The following is a 22,000-nucleotide window of genomic DNA, read 5'->3' as shown; positions in this document are numbered from 1 at the left end:
GTCTTCGGCGGTAGGCTTTCCCGTAGGCCGGCTGTAGGATACACACCAGCGTCTTGACGAGGTTTACCGCCGGCGGAAAAATCTCGTCGAGGGCGGAGTTGACCCTTGGACGGCGGTCCTGCCGTGTCCAGGTCCGGTACCGGGTATCCTTCGCTCCCCGACGACGTTTAAATCATTCTGTTATGTCCATGCCGAAGAATATATTCTGTAAAATGATAGTGCAACATGAGTAATTTGCAGTACGTGTACATTCTGTATCCATTATAAAAAAGCATGTACGAGGATATAATGAGAGAAAGGGAACGTTTGCGTCTTGACCTTTGGAAACTATCGTAATTGATTATTCTTCCATTTCAGTTATAATTGTGAATAAATTGAAGCTACCAGCGAGACACCAACTCATTGTCTCATTGGCAGCTTCAATTTATGTCCCAGGAAAATATAATTCTAAGCTTCATTGTGCTTATTTCATATCTTGTTGCGATTGTATTTGATAAGTGGACGAAAGAAGAAAGGATTAGAGAAATTAACGTGTTAAACAGATACTTGAATAATTTTCAAATTCTTTTCTTTCCCCTTTCGTAGAACGATATTTAAATCCTTCGAAGCAAGGAACACTTGAGATTTTTCACTGTCGCGATACACGAGTGTCAAATTGTTTAAATCCAACCGAGCGTGTAAGTGCCAGCTCCCCTGCGTTTTCTTTTAGGCAATAAAACGAAAGGGGACGAGCACTCTTCTCTTGTCGCTCACCTGTTGCTTCCTCCCGGCTATCGTGTCGTCAAGCCAGCTATACGCGACAAGATTTTGTAAGCACATTGCGTACGTTCCAATGGCCGATGCAATTGTGTCTTCAGCTCCGCTGCTTCTTCTCGAAAATTTATTTTCGTATCGGCTACGTCCCGGCATCTAACAAACAACGTATTGTATAACAGGCCTTAAAGAAACAATTATTGTCCGCAATGAAGGTTGTTATCGCAATGAAGAAGTAATTTCAAGTTAGCTACCCGAGTTGAAATTTGGGCCCTATATGTTGAACCTTTAATTCTATTATGTAGTAGGACCAAAGACAGTAAAAGAGGTCGAACTGCAAGTACAAAATTTAAAATAGTGTCGGAAATTTCTACTTTTGCCAATTTAGCATTAAAGTAGGTCCTTTTAAGTAGGAGCTAAAGTCAATTTTTATAATTAAAGATTCATGGGAGGAGTAAAAAATATAATGTCATCAAAGTAGGTTATTGCTGATCTATGCAGGTGCACAGATCAGCTAACAAGTTAGTATACATTTTACTAGTAAAATGTATGGTAAAATTCGAGAAAACCCTCATAAAGTTGTTCAAAATGCCGTGTTATCCTACGACTGCACGATTTTCAGGGTAAATTTTAAGAGAAAAGTTCTCTCCGTGTGGCTGAGTTAACCCGGTTAAACGTTTATTATTGGTCTTAGGACACGTGGGTAAACGACTTGTCGATTGCAGAAATACGGAATACGCGGAATACCGTTACGCGTGTGCATGTTAAAATGCTGAAATTATACTTGCGGGAGGCAAGTGATTGCTAAATCGACAACCGGCACCACAAATCTGCCCGTTTAACTTGAGCGTCCGACATTTCTCCGTCACGCGACCGCGGCGGTCCTTTGCCCTGCATCTGTAGATCATGCGTTCCCCGAGATCGAGAAATTTACGTGTAAAACAGTCTCGTGTACACCGAGCTTATAATTATAGTCTTCGTGCCGATAGAGCCGTTTAGAAAGTTCATCTCGCTGGAAAATGCAGACGCGTGGGATCTCGCGATAGACTCCAAAATGAAAGACAATGAAATGAAAGACTCTCTCTCTCTCAGAAGACAGTCTCGTTATTTCACGATGTGTACAATCGGTTTCCATATCTCATTTCAGCGTCGGGCCCGGCTTTCCAGATTCCGTTCGCACGTGCTTGCTGCATCAAAAGTTACAGGTAATGCGCGAATTGCCAAATATTTTATGTAACTCTTTATGTAACTTACGCTTGTGTACTTCCTTCGTGGGTAAAAATCCCATTGGCTTTGTTTTGTGCGTGCAGATGATGAACTGCTGTATAACGAGGAAGAAGGCGAGGGAGGAGAACGCGCACAGGCCTCAAAGCACAGAGATGGACGATGTTGAGGAGACAGGTAGCGTTCGTGATTTATGTGATTTAATTACGCTTTACACAACGCGCTCGGCGGGAAAATTAAAACCATTCCGGCTGTCACAGAGTCCGAGGATGAGGAATTCTTTGAGTGCACGAGCGAGGAGCTGGCGAGCGAGGAGGTTTCGTCAACGAAGCCGCAATTGAAGGCGAAGCACCTGCTGTGGAACAAACCCGCGGGAAGATTGGCTAAACATCCTTCGCTCAGGTTGATTTTTCTTCACGAGTGGCTGCCGCAATTGGTCGAGTTTCGCGTCGATCGCTTGAAATCTAAAAATAAACCTGCGATATTAACAAAGAGGCATTTTTTTTCTATTTATACAAGTGAAAACATTTCAACTTTATGAGCTGAAGACAGAAAAAACTATTACATTATAGTATCTTAAAATATATGAGATTTTTCTATTGGCTAATATAGAAAAGCTATTGCTAGCCGGCTGCTAGTAAAATACATGTCGCGCAAACTATATCCAATAGTCGCTAGCATTCTCGTCTTTTTAGCTGAATAACAAATATTTCTGTTGGCGGGGTAAGACTGAAAAGTGCACGATTTGTGACTCAACGAGATGGGAATTGATGATGCGTAGGCTGATTCAAACCGGAGACCCTCTTTATCTACCAATCACGCAGGATCCCGTGCCGAAGACGGAGGACCAGCTGGAGGAGGACGCGCAGGTGATGATGCAGCTCGGTACCGACAAGTACGCATCCGAGATGCGGGCTCGAATGATGAGCGCGTCCCTGTTGTCCGACATGGAGTCCTTCAAGGTACGCATAATGCATTGAGCTTATACCTGGTAACAGCTTTTACCGCATATACGTATCTATTTCATTATAATAACATAACGCAGGCGGCAAATCCTGGCGCGGTGCTGGAGGACTTCATCCGATGGTATTCCCCGAGGGACTGGATCGACGACGAAGGTGCTGACGAATGGGGACAAGGAAAGGGTCAGTAGTTTTTCTTGTAACATACACGTGCAAAATTACGAAGAATATTTCAAATTTGAAACTTCGATATTGCTGCTCACTTCCCATTACGCAATTAATTTATCTCGCCTGTTCTGGTCAAGTAATTGAAGACTTTGACTTATATTATAAGAAATATTATAACTCTCTGTCTCTCTCACTGTCTATAATATCTCAGAAAGTTATTTCTCATTGAGACAGAGTCTACGTCAAGATCGATAGCGATGCGGAAAATTGTACATGCTTTATTTTTAAGAACATTTACAAGCTAAACCGAAGACAGGCTGAAATGCCCTCTTAATGACAGATTTTTTTTGTTCAATATTTGATTCAACAAAGTCGACTTTTTCTCAGCAAAACTGTCGAGGGACGTCAATCTGCAATTGAAATAGAAATATAATTTTTTATTTCCAGCGTTTGTGCAATGTTTCTTTATATCGAGTCTTGAAACGCACAGGTCACTTGTCGCCGCGGATGATGATTCCTGATAATCCGTGGTCAACGACATGGGCATCGGCGCAACCAGTTCCCGCACACCGGCAGAAACGACTGTTCGATGACACGCGGGAGGCGGAGAAGGCTCTGCATTACCTGTGCTCAAAGCGAATAGGCCAAGTCGCGCAGCTCCTGCTGCCGACTCTGACGCACGCCGCGCTCTATACTCTGAGCTCGCAGAAACAGGAAGCTCTGCCGAGCCTGCTCGATGTGGCACAGAGCATACTCAATAAATTGCAATACGCGACGAAACCAATTCATCAAAAGCTACAACTGTACGAGGTACACACTCGACCATATCTTCAATCATAATCAATTGTTGAGCCTATTTCGATTGTGACTGATCACTGTTTAAATATTTACATACGGCATGTTAGTGCACGCATATAAATATATTTGAAGTAAAAAGTACATAGAACGTATAAGAATTTTTAGAGATATTTTAACTTTCAATTTCCTCAGGAAATCACGCGCGACGTCGAAAGCGTGGAAGCGCTAGTCGCGCAAGTCAATTCGTTGCACCACAAGCTGGGCGGTAACAACGACTCCAAAGAATTTACGTCCTTTTTGATTCAATTGATGCGGGGGAAGGAGGTGAGTGTGCCCGGCGGTTCCAGAGGAGACATCGGAGCTCGAATAACGACGATGTTCCGCGACGCTCAAAAGGTAGAGATTGGTTTTTACGCATCATTGCATCACATGCGAGAGAGTTTACTATTCAGACGTAAATATTGCGGCTTTGTTTCAGGCCGCTCATATGATGACGTCCGTCAGTAACGCCAATAGAAATACTACGAGTGTAGGAGATAGTCGTTACAAAACGTTTCCCGAGCCATCGTGTAAAGAATTCATTTTGCGGGCGATAATGCCGCGGCCTTCGCCAGCTTCCACGCCGCAGCCGCAACGGCTGTACGTCTGCCTTAAACGAGATCACATCCGTTTAGCCGGATTCTTTTCCGAGGATACGACGTTCCTATAATGTCAATCAATCGAACGGCGCCATAGGGTTTAAGTAATTTTTGCAAAACAAAACAAAAATTATGCGCGTCCTTACATTCGCCGTGATGGTGATTGTGGATTTATGCATCGTATTTCGTTCGCTTCGTTCTTTTTACCGCGAACGATCATCCGTAGTTAATTTTCCCAACAAATCGGGTATCTTTCGATTTCGCGTTCGTTTTAAGGACGACAGTAAGTACAAGATAGTCGTGACATGCATTATTCTTCAATAATGCGGATTTATTCGTTCGCCTTATTGCATGTATCTTGGATACCTAAGACGTCTTTTGTAGAAAATATTTATTAGGATTCGATTGTTATCTTTTTATTATTTTAATGAGTGCAACAGCGATCATAAGATCAAATGTGCGTCTTATTGCGTATCACCGAATGGACATCGAATCCAACTGGTCCGATATCTTCTTGCCGGATGTGGGAAGTCCCGTGAGCAGATAGTCGCGCATGATGCGATCGACCTCTTCCAGAGTTAACTGAACGTGAAGCTGCAGCACGGGATCTTTGTCGTCGCGCAAATTGCGCAACTCGCGGTACAGGTCGACCATGTCGCTGGTGCAGCTGCTCAACAGGTCTCGGTCGAGGCCGCGGAACAGAAGCGTCGCAACCATCACGGCGGCACGCCGACACTCGGGCACTTTGTCCGATTTTAATATACACGTGATGCAGTAGAGGATCTGAATGTTTAAAGGATCAAGTTTAAAGGAAGGTCTCTTCGATACCTCGTTCTGCGCGAGTCCCTTATATACGTACTTCGGTGAGAATGTTTCCCAGACGGTAGTTCAATACCTTGCAGAGTTCGCCCAAGCAAGAGAGACCGGAGGCTCGTACCAAGGGATCTGTGTCGCGGATTGCGCACAAAAAACCGTTAACCAGCGTGTTTTTTTGAGCCACACTCATTTCACCTGCAAAATTCGAATATTACTGTTATTACCACTCCCTGATTTTTATTTAAAGCTTCGTGATCTTATGAGTCGCTAGTCGCACCTCGATACATCCGGCACTTTGAATAACGTTAACTTATTAACAATCTATTTTTGTTACCGCGTACAATTTAGAAGATTATGTTCTGTATAGAATAAAATTAATTAAAATAGTAAGGGATTTATAGGAAATTTTAGCTGTACATATGAGAACAATAAAAAAAGGGGGGTTTCTATGTACCCAGGGCTCGTGTTGTCTTGACTAGTATTTCCCCGAGCTTTATCCTAGTTTCAACGGTTATTTCCGAAACCGCGATGCGTTCGGGCATATCGATGTATTCAAGCATTAGCGTTTCTACGACTTTTGCTGGGAATGCAGTCGCCAATGCGCACAACCCGTTGATAGACGCCAGATATACGAACGAATCGTCGTCCTTCAAGTTCTCCTGCAATCAAACACACAAGTGAGACGAGCCCGCGGAACGTGCGGTAAGTGAGCGAGCGAGCGAGATATTAGCAACCTGAAATAGGCGCAAAACGATCGCATTGCGCGCAACAGTGTAAGGATCCTTAGTCTCGATCAGTCTCGTGAGTGTCACGAGACCGTGCGCCCGAACGGGAAGTAATGGGTCCGCGAGATCCCTCAAGGCTTCGTCAAACTTATTCGACGAGCTGGACAAGTCTTGATAGTATTTCTTCTCGGATCTTGCCTGGGAACCATGCGTCGCGATACAGTCCACCACCTCGCTGATTATTGATTTAAGTTGTGTCGGCATATTCGAGCTTTTCACGCGATCTTCTAGAAACCTTTGAAAATCCTTGAAGAGATCGATCTTGACCGCCGCACTCTTCTCGACCAGGGTCATTTTTATCAACATCAAACTGATGTACAGCACATCGCATTCGTTCTCTTCGGTCTCGTCCAGACGGCTATTTGTATACTCGTCGAACAACGATTTTATAAACGACAGCAGTGGCTCGGGATTCGTCACTTGCGCGTTTTGTACGGTACTTGTGCTGGTTAATTGCGACAGCAGTTTATGAGCCGCTAATTGCACCGCGATGCGTTCTATTTTATCGTCTTCTGTCTCCAGCGTTTCCGGTTGTTCAGTGTCGCAGCTCTGTTTACTTAGATTTGACAGAAACTTCAACATGTAACAAAATAAGCTTGGAGACAAGTCCTTAGCGGTGGACACTAGGTCGAAAATGGTATCGGCTAGCCTTTCGTAGTCCAAATTTTTACTCAAACCAGTAATCTTGATGCCGCTGGTCGGCCCAAAGTCCGACGTCACATAATATCCAAATTCTGCTGACGTATCGTGTCCTAGAAAAGCCGAATACAGCTTTTCCCGCGTTGTCTCTTCCTCCAAGATTTCCAATAACAATCGTCGTAAATTTATCTTCAATGCGCAAGCACTTTCGCGGACTTTGTCGTACAGGCAAAACAGAGGCGTAGCAACGTGCACGATAACTTTGCACGGTAGACGCTTGAAGTTGGCGTCTTCTGTTAAAAAACATTTCGCTAATATTTCTATACACCGCCCTACTTCTTTTTCAGATTGTGCAACGTGCATTTTCTTCATTGTCAGAGGTGCGCACACGACTTCTATAATATACTTATGACAAGCATGTGGATTGTAGTCGTACAGAGATTTAATACAGCAGTTTGCTACTGTCGAGCCATGCTTGAACTTATCCGAGGAGAACAGATCTAAGATCTAGAACAAGCAAAAAAAGAGAAATTGATTGGAACTCTTTCTTTTTGTATCTTCCTCTACTTATAATACAATGCATTTTATACATCGCTCCTCTATGTAATTTCTACCTGCGGACACACGGCTTCGTAATATTCGTCGACGTTCTTTCCATGCACCGCTGCTATCAGCCGGGAAATCGTGTCGAATTTCCTCCAATCCGCACCCAAGTCTAAACCGTCGTTGTAAATTGCGGCGATCAACGACGACACTCCGTCCGGTTGCACAAGCATTTTAATTAGATAGTTCTGAGCCTCTCTACTCAGCCACCTCGGTGCGTTCTGCACTCCACGAATCACCATTAACTCCCGAAAGAATATGTTACGCGGGCAATCATTTAACAGCGAGAGGAATTTAGCGTGAAATGCCCTTTGACGATTCTGCAGCCTCTGATACTCTCCCATTGTCATGCGAAATTCCTGATTATTCATGTCCGTGGACTGTACCGCGTTCGACGGTCTCGCCAGCGGAGCGTGAGACAGTTGCAGCAGAGCGGCCATCAGAGGGCCGACCTGCAGGAGTACGAGTGGTCGCAAATTGAGATCGTCGAAAAGATCTAGGAGCAAGTGCGCCGAGAAACACAATCGTTCGTATTTCTGAAACACAAAGGCCGTAATGAGGAAAGCCAATTCTTCCAGTTTAATTGGTAAATAAATTACACGACGCCTCACCTCCAGACAGCTCAAGCCTTTTTCTTCAGCAATTGTTGAAGCTGCGGGGCAACATTTATCTAGATCTATACCCACGCCAGGTAGCAGGGAGGGCTTAATTCCGATTGATATTACGAATTCCACGGCAAGTTTTACAGAATGACGTTGGTTCAGATTCAGAGGCGCATCGGAGTCTACCTTTGCGTTCTCTCGTTTAACGCCACGCAACATGTATGATAACACGTGGAGGTATTGTTTTCTATGAATACGAAGAGATACAACGCCTGAATTAATATCTCTAGTTTATATACAATTTGTATAGTACTTGAACGTCGAATTTTACCTCGTAGAAAGATCTTGGATAGATCGTCTTACATCTTCTGACAGAAGCGGCTTTACCTCCTCAATTATTTGCGCCACTTTAGCGTCAAAATTGGTACCCTCGTCTGCAAGTGGATAAATTGGATTTAACTAAAAACTGCGCTACTCTGTTTTAATCGCAGAATACAAATTTGACTTACTAGCAGTAAAACGTCTTTAAGGTCTTACCAGTAACGTTGGATATCAATGTGGACAAGGCTTCGTGATAATCCATTTTTCTTTATCTTTTTTAACTAACAGTCTCGAAACACCATTTTCAAGGAACACGTTTTGTTTCAAAATGAATTTCCAACCTGTGGAACTATTGCACGCCTTTACGCCCAGACCGTCCACAGACCAGTTGTTGTTGGTCTGGTTTGGTTGTTGGCTCCCGATCCAGCGTCCACAGACCAGAGAGAAACCTGAGACTGAGAGCGGCCACCGAAAGTCTACTCTAGTAGCTCAAAAACAGATGCGCTCCCTAACAAAGTGGATGTCAACTACGTCCGTTCAGTCGGTAACGGTACGCAAGCTATAGTTCATGTCCAAATGTCTCAAATGGATATGGGATAAACAAGTGAATCAATTAATCGTTCTGACTTTGTCTTATTTAGAACAATAGATTGATTCTTTAAAGATCTAATAGCGTTTTCGATTTTCTGACTCGACCCGACCCCGAGTCAGAAAAGTTCGATCAAAAGCCAGATTTGAACCACAATTTCTGCAAAAATCTTACTTTTGATCAAACTTTTCTGACTCGGAGTCGGGTCGAGTCAGCAAATCGAAAACGCTATGAGTCTACGATGCTAAAACTTGGTCCAATTCCCCGCGTCCGTAAAGCCCGTATCAGACTACGGATTGAGATTGAAATTAGATTGAAATTTGACCAATTAGAGTCGAAGTTACTAAACTTGAGATTAGTACACTTTACCGTGATTAGGTTCATACAGTATATACATATCTCATTATTATTAACTCATGTTATTTCATGCTATCTTATTATTATTAACAATTATTCTTTATAAATATACAAATTGTATCATGTATAATAAATTATATGTATAGCACATAATTTTTCCCCTTGTCTCTAATTAGCCTGATCTCTCTTTAAAACATCCGTTATCATATCTTGACTGAGAGTCCACAATCGCGCGGCTATTGCAGGATCTAGCGCGGCGTTCGACGGTTGACAACGACAACAATTGTTGAAGTAGCTACCCGTGACACCCTCCAACTCTGGTGCGGTAGCACAAAATACTGTCGTGCTCGCTGCTTGTTGCTGAAACGCGTTATTTAATTCATTAGCCCGCCTGCTCTTCGCGATTACAATACAAGCGCAAATCAGAAACGCATGATACAACAATAGAAAAGAATGAAATGTTGAAAAGTGCAATTCTGAACATGATTATACTAGAGGCCTGAAAGCTGACTTTTGACTTCTTGTAAATATAGAGGAAAGTCTCTTATTATATATAGATAGGCTCCCAATATGAGATAGTGGGGAGTTTCTGTTAAATTAATAGGCGTAATCTGTTGATTCTACCGTAAATTTATTGCCCTTGGAGTGAAATCTGTTTGGTGGAAAATTCATTGTTAGATTGTGTAATCGTTGCGAAAGAAGATCTGTCGTTGAATTTGGGTGTCGAAAACCTGCTATCTCATATTAGAAACTTATCTCATAATAGACGATTTTCCTCTAAATTCGTTAGGATGTGAAACAATCAGAAGGTAAATCTAGCCGGACCAATCTTTTTTTCTCGTTATTTCCAAGTTTACTCTTCCAAATTCAAATCTATAGCATAAATTACGAGACTTGTGTCGTACCAATGATTTCGTGAACGGCCGTACTAGAGCGAACAGCAATCGGAAGAGCCACCAATGACGCGATAGGGACGTAGACACCATGTTACCGGGATGACAAGAAAACACGCTCACGGTGGGCCATTGCCGTGCCAATTCCTGCGCGAACAGAATATTACAGAGCTTCGATTCGTTGTACGCTCCCATCGCCCAGTATTTGTACGCCGGCGGAGACAGAGTTAACTGGTGAACGTCTTCCGCGGTTCGTACCGTTGAAAATCTGCATCAGCGATGTATCTGGTTGTAAAAATTATCTACTTAATTAACACTACATGTAGAATGTAATCGAGAACATCTGACCGGTGCGATTCGCTGGAGACCACTACGACCCTGGGATTGTTGGAGCTCTGTATAATCTCTTTCAAGAGAAGCGTCAGGTAAAAGTGCGACAGATGATTAACTTGAAACGTCGTCTCGTAACCGTCCTGCGTGAGTTGATGTGGTAGACCAAACACGCCGGCGTTTAATATAAGAATATGCAGAGACCTGAAAGATTAGGGAATCCAATGTAACAAAGTACATAACAGAATAATTACGTGCAACAGATTTAAGCCAACGGCACACGATACCATTTTTCCTACTAGATTGCTTATGAGAACCAACAAGGGTGCGTTTGGCAGCTCACTATCAGCGCTACTTAGCACTGAAAGCGTCATTCTTTCTTTGTTGCTCATTATGCGTCGAAGAAAGACAGAACGACACTTTCAAACAATAAGTAACGCCGATAGGGAACTCTCGAAAGCAACCCATGCAGAGTTTCAGATCAAGTGACTTAAGGCTAAATCCTGATTGGTTCTCGTAGGCAATCCAGCAGGAAAAATAGTATCGTGTGCCGTTGGCTATACTTGAATTTCTGCTTCAACTCCTCGACAGCCTCACGCACGCTGCTCAGTGACGACAGGTCCATTTTCAAGGCAACGCAGCTCGCAGTCTCCTTCTCCTGTTGAATACGTCTTATAGCTTCGTTAGCCTTTTCTACATCCCGACAAGCTAATACTACATCGCAGCCGTGTAAAGCCAACGATCTGGCCGTTTCATATCCTGCATATCCAACATTTTGTTTAATAAATTAAATTGTGAGAACTAGGTAAAAATTGCAATTATTGTTGCAACCGTTTGACTGTTCTCGCTTACCGATGCCCGCATTACCTCCCGTAACGAGGGCGACTTTGTTGCGCAGATCCCGGCCGTGCAACACCGCCAGGGCGGTGCTACTCGCGTCGAATCTCTGTCGCAATACCTGAGACATCTCCTTGTATTCGGTGGCGAATGCTAATCGTGGATCGGTGTAGGTTGTCGTGCGATTCGTGTGGTCTATGTACAGAACTTTCCCGTCGTCCGAGACACACTTCTCCCATCCAGGTGGTAAATCTGTTTGGTTTGCCAATTAAAAACCTCTGCTTCAGCCCTTTGGATAATCTTCAACACTCTCGGAAGTGCGAAAGGTGAAGGTTTGCCTCCCGCGCTTCTTACTGCCGAGACGTAGACGGCTCTGTAGAGAAATCGAACACGTACCTCCGTTGACGATCTTCTTCCGGCCGGTCCTGGGATGCGTCCACTGCGTGCCCTTCGTGTAGTGGCTGCAACCCGGTAATCTCGTGTTATAATCGCGATCTTACGTCAGCGCCGCGCGACAATGCGCGAGGGACGGTGCTCGATCCCGAGAGATCAAAGATCGTCCCGCGCATAAACACATGTGTCATCCCGATTACTTGACGTAATAGACGTTCCCGTCTAATGTCGTCCTCTCCTCCCATCCCGGCGGCAGCTCGTCCTCGCTATCGGAGTCGTTCAAAACAGCCACCATCTTTGGACCGCCGAATGTCCCCCCCCGTCGCTCTCGGTTCGGAACGTGGACGTCGGTGTCGCCGCGCGCGCGCGCAAGGTAGGTTTTTGAGGTTAGAAAGCTCGCGGACGCCTCGGCAACGGTGTGTATACTTATTTAATGCGAACTTCTGACCGAAGAGTCTTGACTGACGACGTATCGCCGACAACGGCATGGCTGGGAAGCAGGGAAGGGACCTGGCGCTGTCCATGTTGAAAGCGTTACCTAGACTGTCACTGGCGAACATCCGAGATAATCCCGGCTCGAGGACACCGACCGTAAGGATACAGCCGGGCAGCAACAGCAGTAACACATTTTTCAGCCTGCGAAAGCTGATCCGCGCGAATTCGTGCAATTGTCAATTCGGCGCGACACCGCGATGGCAGCCGTAATTAGTTTTCTGCGACCTGTTTCATTGTAATAGCTACAATGCCTGCCCAGCGAGAAGCGGACCGGTGTCGAAACGACGTCGAGCGACGAATCATTTCTCACTGGGTATTAGCGCAACCGTAAGGCCCGGTCTGCAATGAGTCGCTTAGTCGTTAGAAGTCGGAACTGTGTGTCGGGCCTTTTTCTTTCAGCCGGAAAGAAAAAGGAGCAGCGTGCAGCTCCGACTGCTGACTGACAACTCGTCAGCTGCGTCCGGCACGTGACCTTCGAATGACAATCCAAGGCCAAGTCAATGGCACCACCTTATGTCCCCCTTCGAACCAAACAACTTCTGTTTGAAACGTTTTTCCGTATCTCTCATAGTTTTGGAGATATTTGCGTGGATCATTTAAAACGAGACAACCCGTATAGTTGTGTGATAGAAACAATTGTACTTTGTGAACGACGAAATGAGAGTGTCAAGTTACGGTACACACGTAGATACTTTTAACACGACGCCAAGACGCGCTACTTCAATTTAATTCCTCTTCTAGAAACGTGGCAGGGGTCAACACGGTGGTGACAAGCACGGCGCTGGAAACAAGGGCTCCGGCCAGAGGCAGAATTACATGCGCATAGGCTACGAGACTGGGAACAACCCGTTTTATCTGAGATTCAGCAAGGAGCCTTACTACAAGGGACACCAGTGAGTCTGATAGATTTGTGAGCAACTGTGTACGTACGTTGGATTGCTGAGGCGGGAAATGATGTGTGTTTCAGCCTGAGGCGAGAGTATCCGCCGCTCTCTTTACAAAAGCTGCAGATGTTCATCGACACAAATCGGCTGGACATCGGTAGACCAATCGATCTTGTATCATTGATAAACACTGGCCTGTACCATATGAATGTCAACTGGAAACATGCCGGAGTTCATTTAACAGATGAGGTAATGTCTTGCGATTTTACAATTTAGGTCCTTTAGCCTATGGCGAATACGATTGCATGTTAGGACATTGTTCGCAGTCGATTCTTATATATCAAGTTATCTTAAATACATGTTCCAGAACTATCCAGCAAACAAATGATCCGCACAAATGTATAGATTATTTCACTAGCTAGGAAGTATTTCAAGAGATATTTAAGATAATCCTCAAATGTAAGAAATTACTAAACAAGCCTTAGCGCGCGTTCAGTTGCACACTAGTGCAAGCAATCGAATTCGCTGTTAGATTTCCAGAGCACGCCGTGGAAGCTTTCAATTGTAACAAGTTGTACATACATTCTGAAAGTGTAACAGGGGGCATTTTGTTTCAAGGGGGCACATCGCTTTAACGCCAAGGTGAACATAGAGGTGCAGTGGGCCAGCGAGCCCGTAATCGCTGCGATTGAAAGAAACGGCGGTGTGATTACGACCGCCTACTACGACATACACTGTCTTCACGCCATGGTCGATACGGAACAGTTCTTCGGAAAAGGTGGTTTTACAGAAATACTTGTCGTTTCTGGAAAATACAGTACCGCGCCAAATTATTATGGACACCTCGCAAAGTTGGTGTTTTCTTAGTTTCGAAGCACTGAAACGAATTACCCTACTTCTCTACGAAGTATATTTAACGAATTAACGAACTAAAAAGGTAGATCAACATATTTCTTTCAACTGCCTGCCTACAAATAGTTCAAAACTAAGAAAATATCATCTTTGCGAAGTGTCCGCAATAATTTACATGGTAAGAGTACGGTGCGTTAATTCGGTTCGGGTAACAATTAGGGATGGACAAAAATTACTTGCTTTTTTAAACAGATGCTTCTTTACAGTACGACTCGAAGCGAATTAATGCACCGCACTGTACTCCCTAAAAATCAATCGTTGGATTATCGCTGAAAGCAGTGAATAGTCACTGATTGACTTTTAGAAAGTACGGTGATTCTGCACATCGAGTGCCTTCAAAGATCCTTTATACGTCTTTTCAATGATGTGCAGGTGAACCGATACTGCGTAGACTTCCGCCGCCGACGGATTGCTTAGAATATTATTCTAGCGCCGCCACGAGGGGGTACTTGGCCGATCCCGAGAAGATCTCTCAAGAACGGTTGGTACTGGCGCAAAAGTACGGCTACGAATTACCGAAAATCGAGGACGATCCCGATTACGAGATGTTATGCGAGCGCAAGGATCCGCGGCAGATGTTCTACGGTCTGGAACCGGGCTGGGTGGTCAGCCTTAAGGACAAAGTCATACTGAAGCCGAAAGCCGAGTATCTGAAGGAGTTCTACGCGAGTTGAAGTGAGGCACGAGGAGAGATACATAGAACTGCGATGTGAATAAATTAGATTTAATAAATACTTGTGCGACAATCGTTTTGTTATTAAAATTGCGCGATCGAATCTGTATATAGAACGAATCTGCCTCTGTGTATGTTTCCTGTTAACTTCTAAATCTTTTCACTTAGCTGAATCTACATAAAGTTATTCTCTCTAGATCTCGTTAAAAAAATACAGCTACCCAGACATTCTACCCCTAATTTTATCCCTTTGATATTTTGTGACAATTTGATGCGTTTATTCTATTTTATGTATGTAGACGAGCTAAAATTTCAGCATGTTTCATTCCCGCAAAGGCTGATGTCCAGATATGAGAGACTCTGGCAGTGTCGTCGGTTGCTTGCACTAGTGCACATTGAGTGTAGACTAAGGCTTGTTTATAGGCAAACTTTTTATATCAACTCTTTCAAGAGGTATTTAAAATGATCCTTCGATATAAGAATTGACTGTAGACTTAGTGCGCACCGAGTGTGCACTAGTGCAAGCAACCGAATTCGTAAGGTAACGCGAGTAGCGCCTGCAGTTACAGTTCTTTTTTTTTTTAATTTCACGGGAATTTCGGAGCTGCCGTTCACTTGATGCTACACAACGCTTTGAAGCACTCCTTTCCCTTTCGTGCAACAAAGAAAGGAGAAAAACGTTACGAAGCATTTGCGGCATCGAGTAAGGACCGCAGCCTTGGCGTCTCGCGACGCGCGCCAGCAATTTCGAACGCGCGCCTCGGCGCTCGAGCGCGCTCGGTCGATCTATTCGGCGCTGGTCGGGAATCGAAGTCGAGACGATCGACTCCACCACACCCGCGCCGCCGCCGCCGCTCGCGCGCTCTCGCAATCGATATCCCCCTGGCCTGTCAAATGGATGATGATGGCAGCGACGACGGTTGATACGATGTTGCAGAGCGATGGCTTTCAGACGAAAAAGAAAGAGGACATCGAGAACAAGGACAACTTGTGGTACGTGCCGTAGGGTCCGCGCGACGTTGGCCGCGCGCGTCGGGACGCGCCGCGGGACGCCGCCTGGCCCCTTCGCCCTCGCGTGAGAAAGCGCGCCGATGCCTTCCGCTTCGCGTGACACATCCGCGCTGCGTGAGAACAAAAAATTACGCGCCCGTGCCTCACTCGACGTTGTATGCCTTGCAGGTCGTCCATCCTGGCGGAGGTGCAGAACAGCGGCAACAACAAGCTGCCGTCGAACAAGAACGTCCTCGTGTTAGGTAAATACACCGACGACGTCTCGGGGGGCCCCCCACGATCGCGCGCGTGCGGCACGCATATCAAGTAGCTGCTCGGCCGCTCGACGCGTGTGTCATCGGCGGGGAACGCGCCTTCGTCGCTGTATCCGCGTTGCTCGCTCGCGGGAGACAGATTCGTTCGCCCCGTCGCAATTGTATTTCGCGCGCGCACGGCATTTTGTCAGCGCGACAGGTTATATCGGCGAGACGCGTTCACCCGCTGTCCGGGCGCAGACGTGCACCCGGAGCGCCGACCCCCTTGACACATGTGCGTTTGTTTTTCTAGGTGACAATGAGAGCGGCAAGACTACGCTTATAGCCAAACTACAAGGTGTGGAGGACCCGAAGAAAGGCTCCGGGCTAGAATTTGCGTATATCGACGTGAGAGATGACTACAGAGACGGTTAGCGTGAAATTAAGATGGATATTCAGACTGTCGCTCGATCAGACTCGATCTCGACAAACGGCGTGACCGTCCATTTCCTTGCAGATCACACGAGACTGTCCGTATGGGTCCTGGACGGAGACCCGGGTCACGCGAATCTTCTGAGATTCGCTCTGAACAAAGAGAGGTTTCCGCATACGCTTGTTATATTAGTCGCTGCCATGACCACGCCGTGGGCCATTCTCGATCAGCTTCAATCGTGGGCGGCGCTGCTAGGCGATCATATTGACAAATTACCCTTAGATAATGATAGTAGGCAACGGTGCAGGCAGTTTAGTAAGTGGAGCTGTAATATGTAGTGCTATACCGTTGCGCGCGAATGTCACATTAATGCAACCATCAGAGCTTGGTAGCTTCAAGTTTTTTTAATCAAGGATATATAGATACACGGTAAATCTTCAATTTATTTAGTGAAGAGATACAGTTCCTTGAATTCCTTTGATTTTAGATACAATATACAAGACGCACTCATTATTTTTCCAGCGAAAGACAGATATAGATAGTATTTACGTCTATATATGTGTTGGTAGTTTTTAAAAGAAGATACCAAGCTCTGGCAACTATCGCTCGTCACTTTGATCGTTACTGCACTTCTCGCTCTCTTCATTTTTTGAATAAACTAAAGTATAAGATTCGTACAATGTGTGCGCTTGCTAACGGAAAGTAAAGGTTGAGCTGTTTGAGAGACACGACGTTGCTACGTACGATTTTATCTCGCCAGATATTAAGAAGTGGCAGGACTATACGGAACCGGGAGACGAACTGGATCCTGGGAGTCCCCTGCGACGTACCAGTCGCAATCTGGACGACGACACCGCCGAGGGCTTGCCCTTGCCGGAGGGAGTACTTACAACCAATCTGGGCCTGGACGTCGTCGTAGTCATAACGAAAACCGATTACATGTCCACTCTTGAAAAGGAGCAGGACTATAAGTGAGTATCGCGTGAAAAATTCATGGTAATGCAAACAAGCTGACGAACGTTAATCTCGGTTATTTCCCTCCTTTTGTTCACAGAGACGAGCACTTCGACTTCATGCAACAATGGATCAGACGGTTTTGCTTACAATACGGTGCGGGTCTCTTCTACACATCGGCGAAGGAGGATAAGAACTGTGATTTGCTTTATAAATATCTAACGCATAGGATTTATTCGTTACCGTTCAGAACACCGGCACTGGTCGTCGAAAAGGATGCAGTACTTATGTAAGAGCATCCAGTTGACGCGACTGGGAAACGTTTTCTCTTCTGCGTGCGCGCACACGTTAAAATCATTTGCATTGCGCATTTACTTTGCAGACCTGCTGGTTGGGATAACATGAAGAAGATTAGTATTTTGCACGAGAATTTGCAATCCATGAAGGCGACCGATTACTATCGCGATGTTATCGCACAGCCAGCAACGAATCGAAAAGTAGGCTATCGTACCGCTTCGTATTTACTGCTTTACGCCCATAATATATACAACTTTTTTCGACATGACGCAAGTGTACTAGCTGGATATTTTATCCGTTAATGTTATTGGTGTAGTGCGTTACTAGAGAAATGGAGGTTCAGGCGGAAGAGGAGCAGGCTTTTCTCGCGCGGCAGCAGGCAGCTCTGTCGGGCCTGAAAGACCCTACTCGTTCTCCGACGACTCGGAATCAGGCAAGCCCTGGACCAGTTATACAGGTTATACCATTTATACATGGAGCATGCTCTTCATGTTGCGTGTCGATTCGAAAGGCCACAGCATTGCCACTAATTTTCTCATCGCAATTGTAAAAAGTCGTGCGAGTGATTCATTAATCTCACCCTTCACGTCCAACACAGAACTATCGAGTCTGTGATAACCTGATGTACGTTTGTGCCAACTCTTTCATTTATTGTACAGTATACTTGTTGCATAACTGTTTCGTTCATTCGTACAGCCGACTCATTTATTTCATGGTAAAAGTTAAATGTATCTTTGTCCTTCGTGTATTACGAGCTTACGCCTTTTACAAAACCTGCTTAATGTATATAATGAATTCATTTCATAGAGTGATGATGTAGTTGCAGTACATTAACATAGAGACAATAGTGTCTTATCGTGCAAAGTCACTTGGTTTCACTTAACATACAGTGATTTAATCCTAAAGCTGATGAATCATGAAAAGAAATTCTCCCAAAAGTCCACTGTACATGTGTCGCTTAACACTCCACGTAATTTCAATTCCAGCCGTCATCTCGTGTGGTTATTGCAGTTAACATTTGAAAGCATGTTCTAATCTATGTGGTATGATCTGTCCATTACGAGTAGTAAACTCCTTTACTCAACAACGGACAGACACTAACGATTTTGCGAATAGGTCGCGTCGCCGAACAAAAAGCTGGATCCCAAGGGTACCGGCGGGACACCGTCCGGGGAAGGTGTCTTAGCTAATTTCTTCAATTCTCTTCTCTATAAGAAGACTGGAGTGCCGCCCGGCTCGCCGGGGACGCCGGGCAGCGTAGGAACAAGTCCCCTGAAACTTGGTATGTAATAATAACTTCTACTTATAATGAAAATATACCGAGAGAGACATTTCATACTTCAGACGGTACACCGGTGGACAAGGCAACGATGTGTAATGACGCGGCAGCGGAGTTAGATCGTCTTACTCGGACCAAGAAACTTTCTCCACCCAACCTGAACTCGTCGTCTGAATGTTAAAGATAGCGCGCTTTTTCTTCGCGATCCATTCGTACAATGAGGACGATAGTCGAAGCTTCGTTGCCATCAGACAGAATCCAAATGCAAATCTGAAATGTCTTGTAGTTCGCTCATAATAGCGGGAATTGTAACAACGGTAAGATGAGTCGCGAAGAGGTAAAATTTAGCTCTAATCAATAATCTCTAACTCGATCACACCGCGAAGGAGGTAAATTTAAATTAAAAAAAAAATATATATATAATCTGTCTCGCAACTCTCGACAGCCTCGAGTGTCGTAATCGACTAAATATCAGTAACGAAGCAGAGAACAATTAGAAAGCTATTAAATTAATGTAATTAAAATATTTAATATAATAATATTACCGAGATATATATGCTTACGCACATGTCCTAGTAAAGCTAGCCTGGTCATAGTAAATTATTTAGCAACGCCCGTGTACGTGGAAACGGAAGCGCGGTCCTTTTTTTTTTTTTAATCGTTCTATATATTTACATATGAGTGCACATGTTCTTTGTCTCTCCTTCGTAAACGAACTTACTCTTACGTTTCATACACTCGATCGTGGTTCTTTTACGAGATATATCTTTATGGTGGCTCGTCACCACATTCGGTCTAATTTTAGCAACGTAAGTGCCGTTAGCGCTGCGAAAGTGTTGTGCGAATGCGTGGGATAGTATTTTATACGAATTGTTCATAAAATAAATGGGAGAATCCTTTTAACGGAAGACGCAGTGCAGTCTTCAGATTTAGGGACAACTAATGGTACGAGGCTGGAATAGATGTCCAAATGGCGCGTGTAAATTCGATACTTCCTTTGTAGATTTCCGAGTATGGTTATACGACTCGAGAGAGCAGGTGAGCAGAGATATGTACATTCAGTTATCAACATAAATGTGGCTCTATGTATATGAAATTCAAATTCTCGATGAAAATAAATAATTTTTCGTATATCTCGTCTCTTACGCTTATTGTCGGTTCAAGCAATAATTTTCCATACAACTTAATTACAATTCCATTCGGCGACGTTTAATAAAGGAATTCGTATGGCGAGTCTGTATATACAAAATTCCTTTATTTTATTGTACTTAGATAAAATACATTGAAGCAATCAATAATGTAATAATATAGTCTTTCCCCTATGACATCCTCTGTGACACGTATCGCAGCTCACAAACTGTCATATTTTTATTTATATTATTTATAATATCGTGTAATTTGCATTATTTACTGATGATCAATGATTATGAAGTGAAAACTCAACAAAGACAGTAATAAAATAGAAATACTGTCAAAATAGGAATGGCTTTCAAATATAAATCCTTCTATATTTATTACTTCGTATTTTTTGTCTAAGATTACATGTTATCAATTGTCATGATATAATGCTAATATAAATAATTTTCGAAATTGAGCTAATTGTAAGTATTTCAACACAAACTGAGAATCAAATAAAATAAAACTTTCGCTCATTCATGTTCGAAAAAAATTTATAAGAGAAAAAATGCTGTTACATGAAATGCAACAAAACTGACATAAAAAGGAAAAGAGCACAATTACTTTTATAGACATGGTATACTATAGGATCATCAGTGACAAATCTACATTTTTCAAAGCTGAAGCTAATATTTTTTAAAAAGATCTTTTTTATAAATACAAAATTAGATATGTTTCATATACGTATATGTATATGTCTTATTTATTACTATCAAAATTGATATAAACAACTTATATTAAAAATCATTTATCTATGAAATTTTATAACTTCAAAAATATGATCCATATAATATGTAAAAAAATTAATATAATACATTCAATAAAATAATATACAAATTTTTAAGTTGAGAAAAGAAATTGAATATAGCTTCATTACCTTGCCGATGTAGACCAGCCATTGTACTGTACCGAAAATATTTTTTTAACAATTTCTGTAACATTATATATATTGGCAGCTTATAATAGTTAATCAACAACGATAAATCATCTTGTGATAAATTTTAATACTTGGAAAAAAAACAAACAATTCAAATGCGATCCTTTTTACTTATTCCCAATTTTGGCAATCTATGTGTGTATGTATGGAAATCATTCAAGCTCGAGAGAGATATAAAATCATTATTCCTATTGATAATAGATAATCGGAAGAACCTTTTAATGTCTACTGAGCATTTTCTGAATCTTTTATCATGCAGAAAGGCGACAGTATTTGTATATGGTAAATAAAGGTTTTACAGGAAGCTTATTGGAAATATGTTAGACCTACGTATTAATAACCGTACGGCTAAGTGCGAACGCAACTTCAACATGTTATCTATCGTGCAACGAGTTTTTCTCATTAAAGATATGATTAATAAATAATAATTGTGCGCACTTATCGCGGTCATTGATTAACCAACTTACATTTCTATCTATAAACCATCGCAGCTAGCAGGGGGAATATTTAATATCTATTCTTCAATGCTATGCCATTGAATATCATGATTCGTAAAACAACGTTGCTTTGCGATGCTGCTGTCAGAAATAAACGGGGCTTAGGAGGAAGCGTTTCCTCTCTCGCGAAATGTCGTGAATCGTTGTGGATTATAATTCGTCCGTACAATCGCTCTCGGAGAATTTCAGCGCGCAGCGCGGCCGGTGACAGTCTTGTATTTTTAGTAGAGTAGAATACGTTTGTCCACCGCCTTGCGACATATCGGACACTCCGACATCCGGTCGCCGCACATTTGGCAAGTGCCGTGTCCGCACAGGAAGATCATGTTTTTCAGGCGGTCCAGACAAACCGGGCACATGGTCTGCAACAATAGGGAATAAGATTTTATCCCATGTAAATTATTCTACATCGGGTTTTGTCGTCCCCGTCGTGAACAGATCGGCTCGTTCAAGCCTCACCACGGTTTCCTTCAATTTGGGATCGGTACCTGCGTCTTTGTCGCGCATTTTT

At 43.5% G+C, this 22,000-nt stretch overlaps 6 protein-coding genes across 10 annotated transcripts in view; 3 read left to right on the top strand and 3 right to left on the bottom strand.

The window, feature by feature from the left end:
- LOC105566157 (rab3 GTPase-activating protein catalytic subunit) overlaps nucleotides 1-4,758 on the top strand; it is a 36,187-nt gene extending 31,429 nt beyond the window's left edge. The window contains exons 7-14 of the mRNA XM_012019935.1: nucleotides 1,901-1,958; nucleotides 2,064-2,154; nucleotides 2,238-2,379; nucleotides 2,759-2,939; nucleotides 3,023-3,122; nucleotides 3,598-3,917; nucleotides 4,098-4,301; nucleotides 4,384-4,758. Coding sequence (XP_011875325.1) covers nucleotides 1,901-1,958; nucleotides 2,064-2,154; nucleotides 2,238-2,379; nucleotides 2,759-2,939; nucleotides 3,023-3,122; nucleotides 3,598-3,917; nucleotides 4,098-4,301; nucleotides 4,384-4,614 — 1,327 coding nt within the window. The 3' untranslated portion in view covers nucleotides 4,615-4,758. The remainder of the gene's footprint in view (nucleotides 1-1,900; nucleotides 1,959-2,063; nucleotides 2,155-2,237; nucleotides 2,380-2,758; nucleotides 2,940-3,022; nucleotides 3,123-3,597; nucleotides 3,918-4,097; nucleotides 4,302-4,383) is intronic.
- A 98-nt stretch (nucleotides 4,759-4,856) lies between these two features.
- On the bottom strand, nucleotides 4,857-8,726 carry LOC105566158 (transport and Golgi organization protein 6 homolog). Of its 3 annotated transcripts, none has more exons than XM_012019936.1 (8): nucleotides 8,526-8,726; nucleotides 8,320-8,422; nucleotides 7,998-8,235; nucleotides 7,398-7,922; nucleotides 6,094-7,290; nucleotides 5,814-6,018; nucleotides 5,403-5,554; nucleotides 4,857-5,326 (listed from the first exon to the last, which is right to left on the bottom strand). In XM_012019936.1, exons 1-8 carry the CDS (start codon nucleotides 8,569-8,571, stop codon nucleotides 5,018-5,020), a joined length of 2,775 nt encoding a protein of 924 aa, XP_011875326.1. In that variant the 5' UTR covers nucleotides 8,572-8,726; the 3' UTR covers nucleotides 4,857-5,017. The 3 variants fall into 3 exon arrangements, with proteins under 3 accessions (XP_011875326.1, XP_011875328.1, XP_011875327.1); XM_012019938.1 differs by having other exon boundaries at nucleotides 8,320-8,447; nucleotides 8,526-8,725; XM_012019937.1 differs by having other exon boundaries at nucleotides 8,498-8,581.
- A 607-nt stretch (nucleotides 8,727-9,333) lies between these two features.
- LOC105566154 (WW domain-containing oxidoreductase) lies at nucleotides 9,334-12,044 on the bottom strand. Its single transcript, XM_012019929.1, has 7 exons — nucleotides 11,909-12,044; nucleotides 11,712-11,776; nucleotides 11,331-11,567; nucleotides 11,042-11,237; nucleotides 10,497-10,682; nucleotides 10,161-10,416; nucleotides 9,334-9,615 (listed from the first exon to the last, which is right to left on the bottom strand). Exons 1-7 carry the CDS (start codon nucleotides 12,001-12,003, stop codon nucleotides 9,424-9,426), a joined length of 1,227 nt encoding a protein of 408 aa, XP_011875319.1. The 5' UTR covers nucleotides 12,004-12,044; the 3' UTR covers nucleotides 9,334-9,423.
- Nucleotides 12,000-14,868, top strand: LOC105566155 (39S ribosomal protein L15, mitochondrial). Of its 2 annotated transcripts, XM_012019931.1 has the most exons (6): nucleotides 12,000-12,081; nucleotides 12,162-12,299; nucleotides 12,945-13,096; nucleotides 13,171-13,336; nucleotides 13,706-13,865; nucleotides 14,372-14,868. In XM_012019931.1, the coding sequence occupies exons 2-6, from the start codon at nucleotides 12,195-12,197 to the stop codon at nucleotides 14,671-14,673; spliced, it is 885 nt and encodes a 294-aa protein (XP_011875321.1). In that variant the 5' UTR covers nucleotides 12,000-12,081; nucleotides 12,162-12,194; the 3' UTR covers nucleotides 14,674-14,868. The 2 variants fall into 2 exon arrangements, with proteins under 2 accessions (XP_011875321.1, XP_011875320.1); XM_012019930.1 differs by lacking the exon at nucleotides 12,000-12,081 and having other exon boundaries at nucleotides 12,090-12,299.
- Nucleotides 14,869-15,515: 647 nt separating this feature from the next.
- On the top strand, nucleotides 15,516-20,012 carry LOC105566152 (cytoplasmic dynein 1 light intermediate chain 2). Of its 2 annotated transcripts, none has more exons than XM_012019928.1 (10): nucleotides 15,516-15,665; nucleotides 15,852-15,925; nucleotides 16,230-16,346; nucleotides 16,434-16,664; nucleotides 17,110-17,320; nucleotides 17,404-17,592; nucleotides 17,686-17,800; nucleotides 17,917-18,033; nucleotides 18,717-18,882; nucleotides 18,945-20,012. In XM_012019928.1, exons 1-10 carry the CDS (start codon nucleotides 15,571-15,573, stop codon nucleotides 19,058-19,060), a joined length of 1,431 nt encoding a protein of 476 aa, XP_011875318.1. In that variant the 5' UTR covers nucleotides 15,516-15,570; the 3' UTR covers nucleotides 19,061-20,012. The 2 variants fall into 2 exon arrangements, with proteins under 2 accessions (XP_011875318.1, XP_011875317.1); XM_012019927.1 differs by having other exon boundaries at nucleotides 15,518-15,665; nucleotides 17,917-18,057.
- Nucleotides 20,013-20,857: 845 nt separating this feature from the next.
- LOC105566151 (E3 ubiquitin-protein ligase MIB1) overlaps nucleotides 20,858-22,000 on the bottom strand; it is a 412,872-nt gene continuing 411,729 nt past the window's right edge. The window contains exon 15 of the mRNA XM_012019925.1: nucleotides 20,858-21,851. Coding sequence (XP_011875315.1) covers nucleotides 21,711-21,851 — 141 coding nt within the window. The 3' untranslated portion in view covers nucleotides 20,858-21,710. The remainder of the gene's footprint in view (nucleotides 21,852-22,000) is intronic.

Source organism: Vollenhovia emeryi, unplaced genomic scaffold (assembly GCF_000949405.1).
Source record: "Vollenhovia emeryi isolate VEMERY1.0 unplaced genomic scaffold, V.emery_V1.0 DF939146.1, whole genome shotgun sequence".
NCBI lineage: Eukaryota > Metazoa > Arthropoda > Insecta > Hymenoptera > Formicidae > Vollenhovia > Vollenhovia emeryi.
Note: the sequence above shows the minus strand (reverse complement) of the source record. Positions and strands in the feature narration are given on the sequence as shown.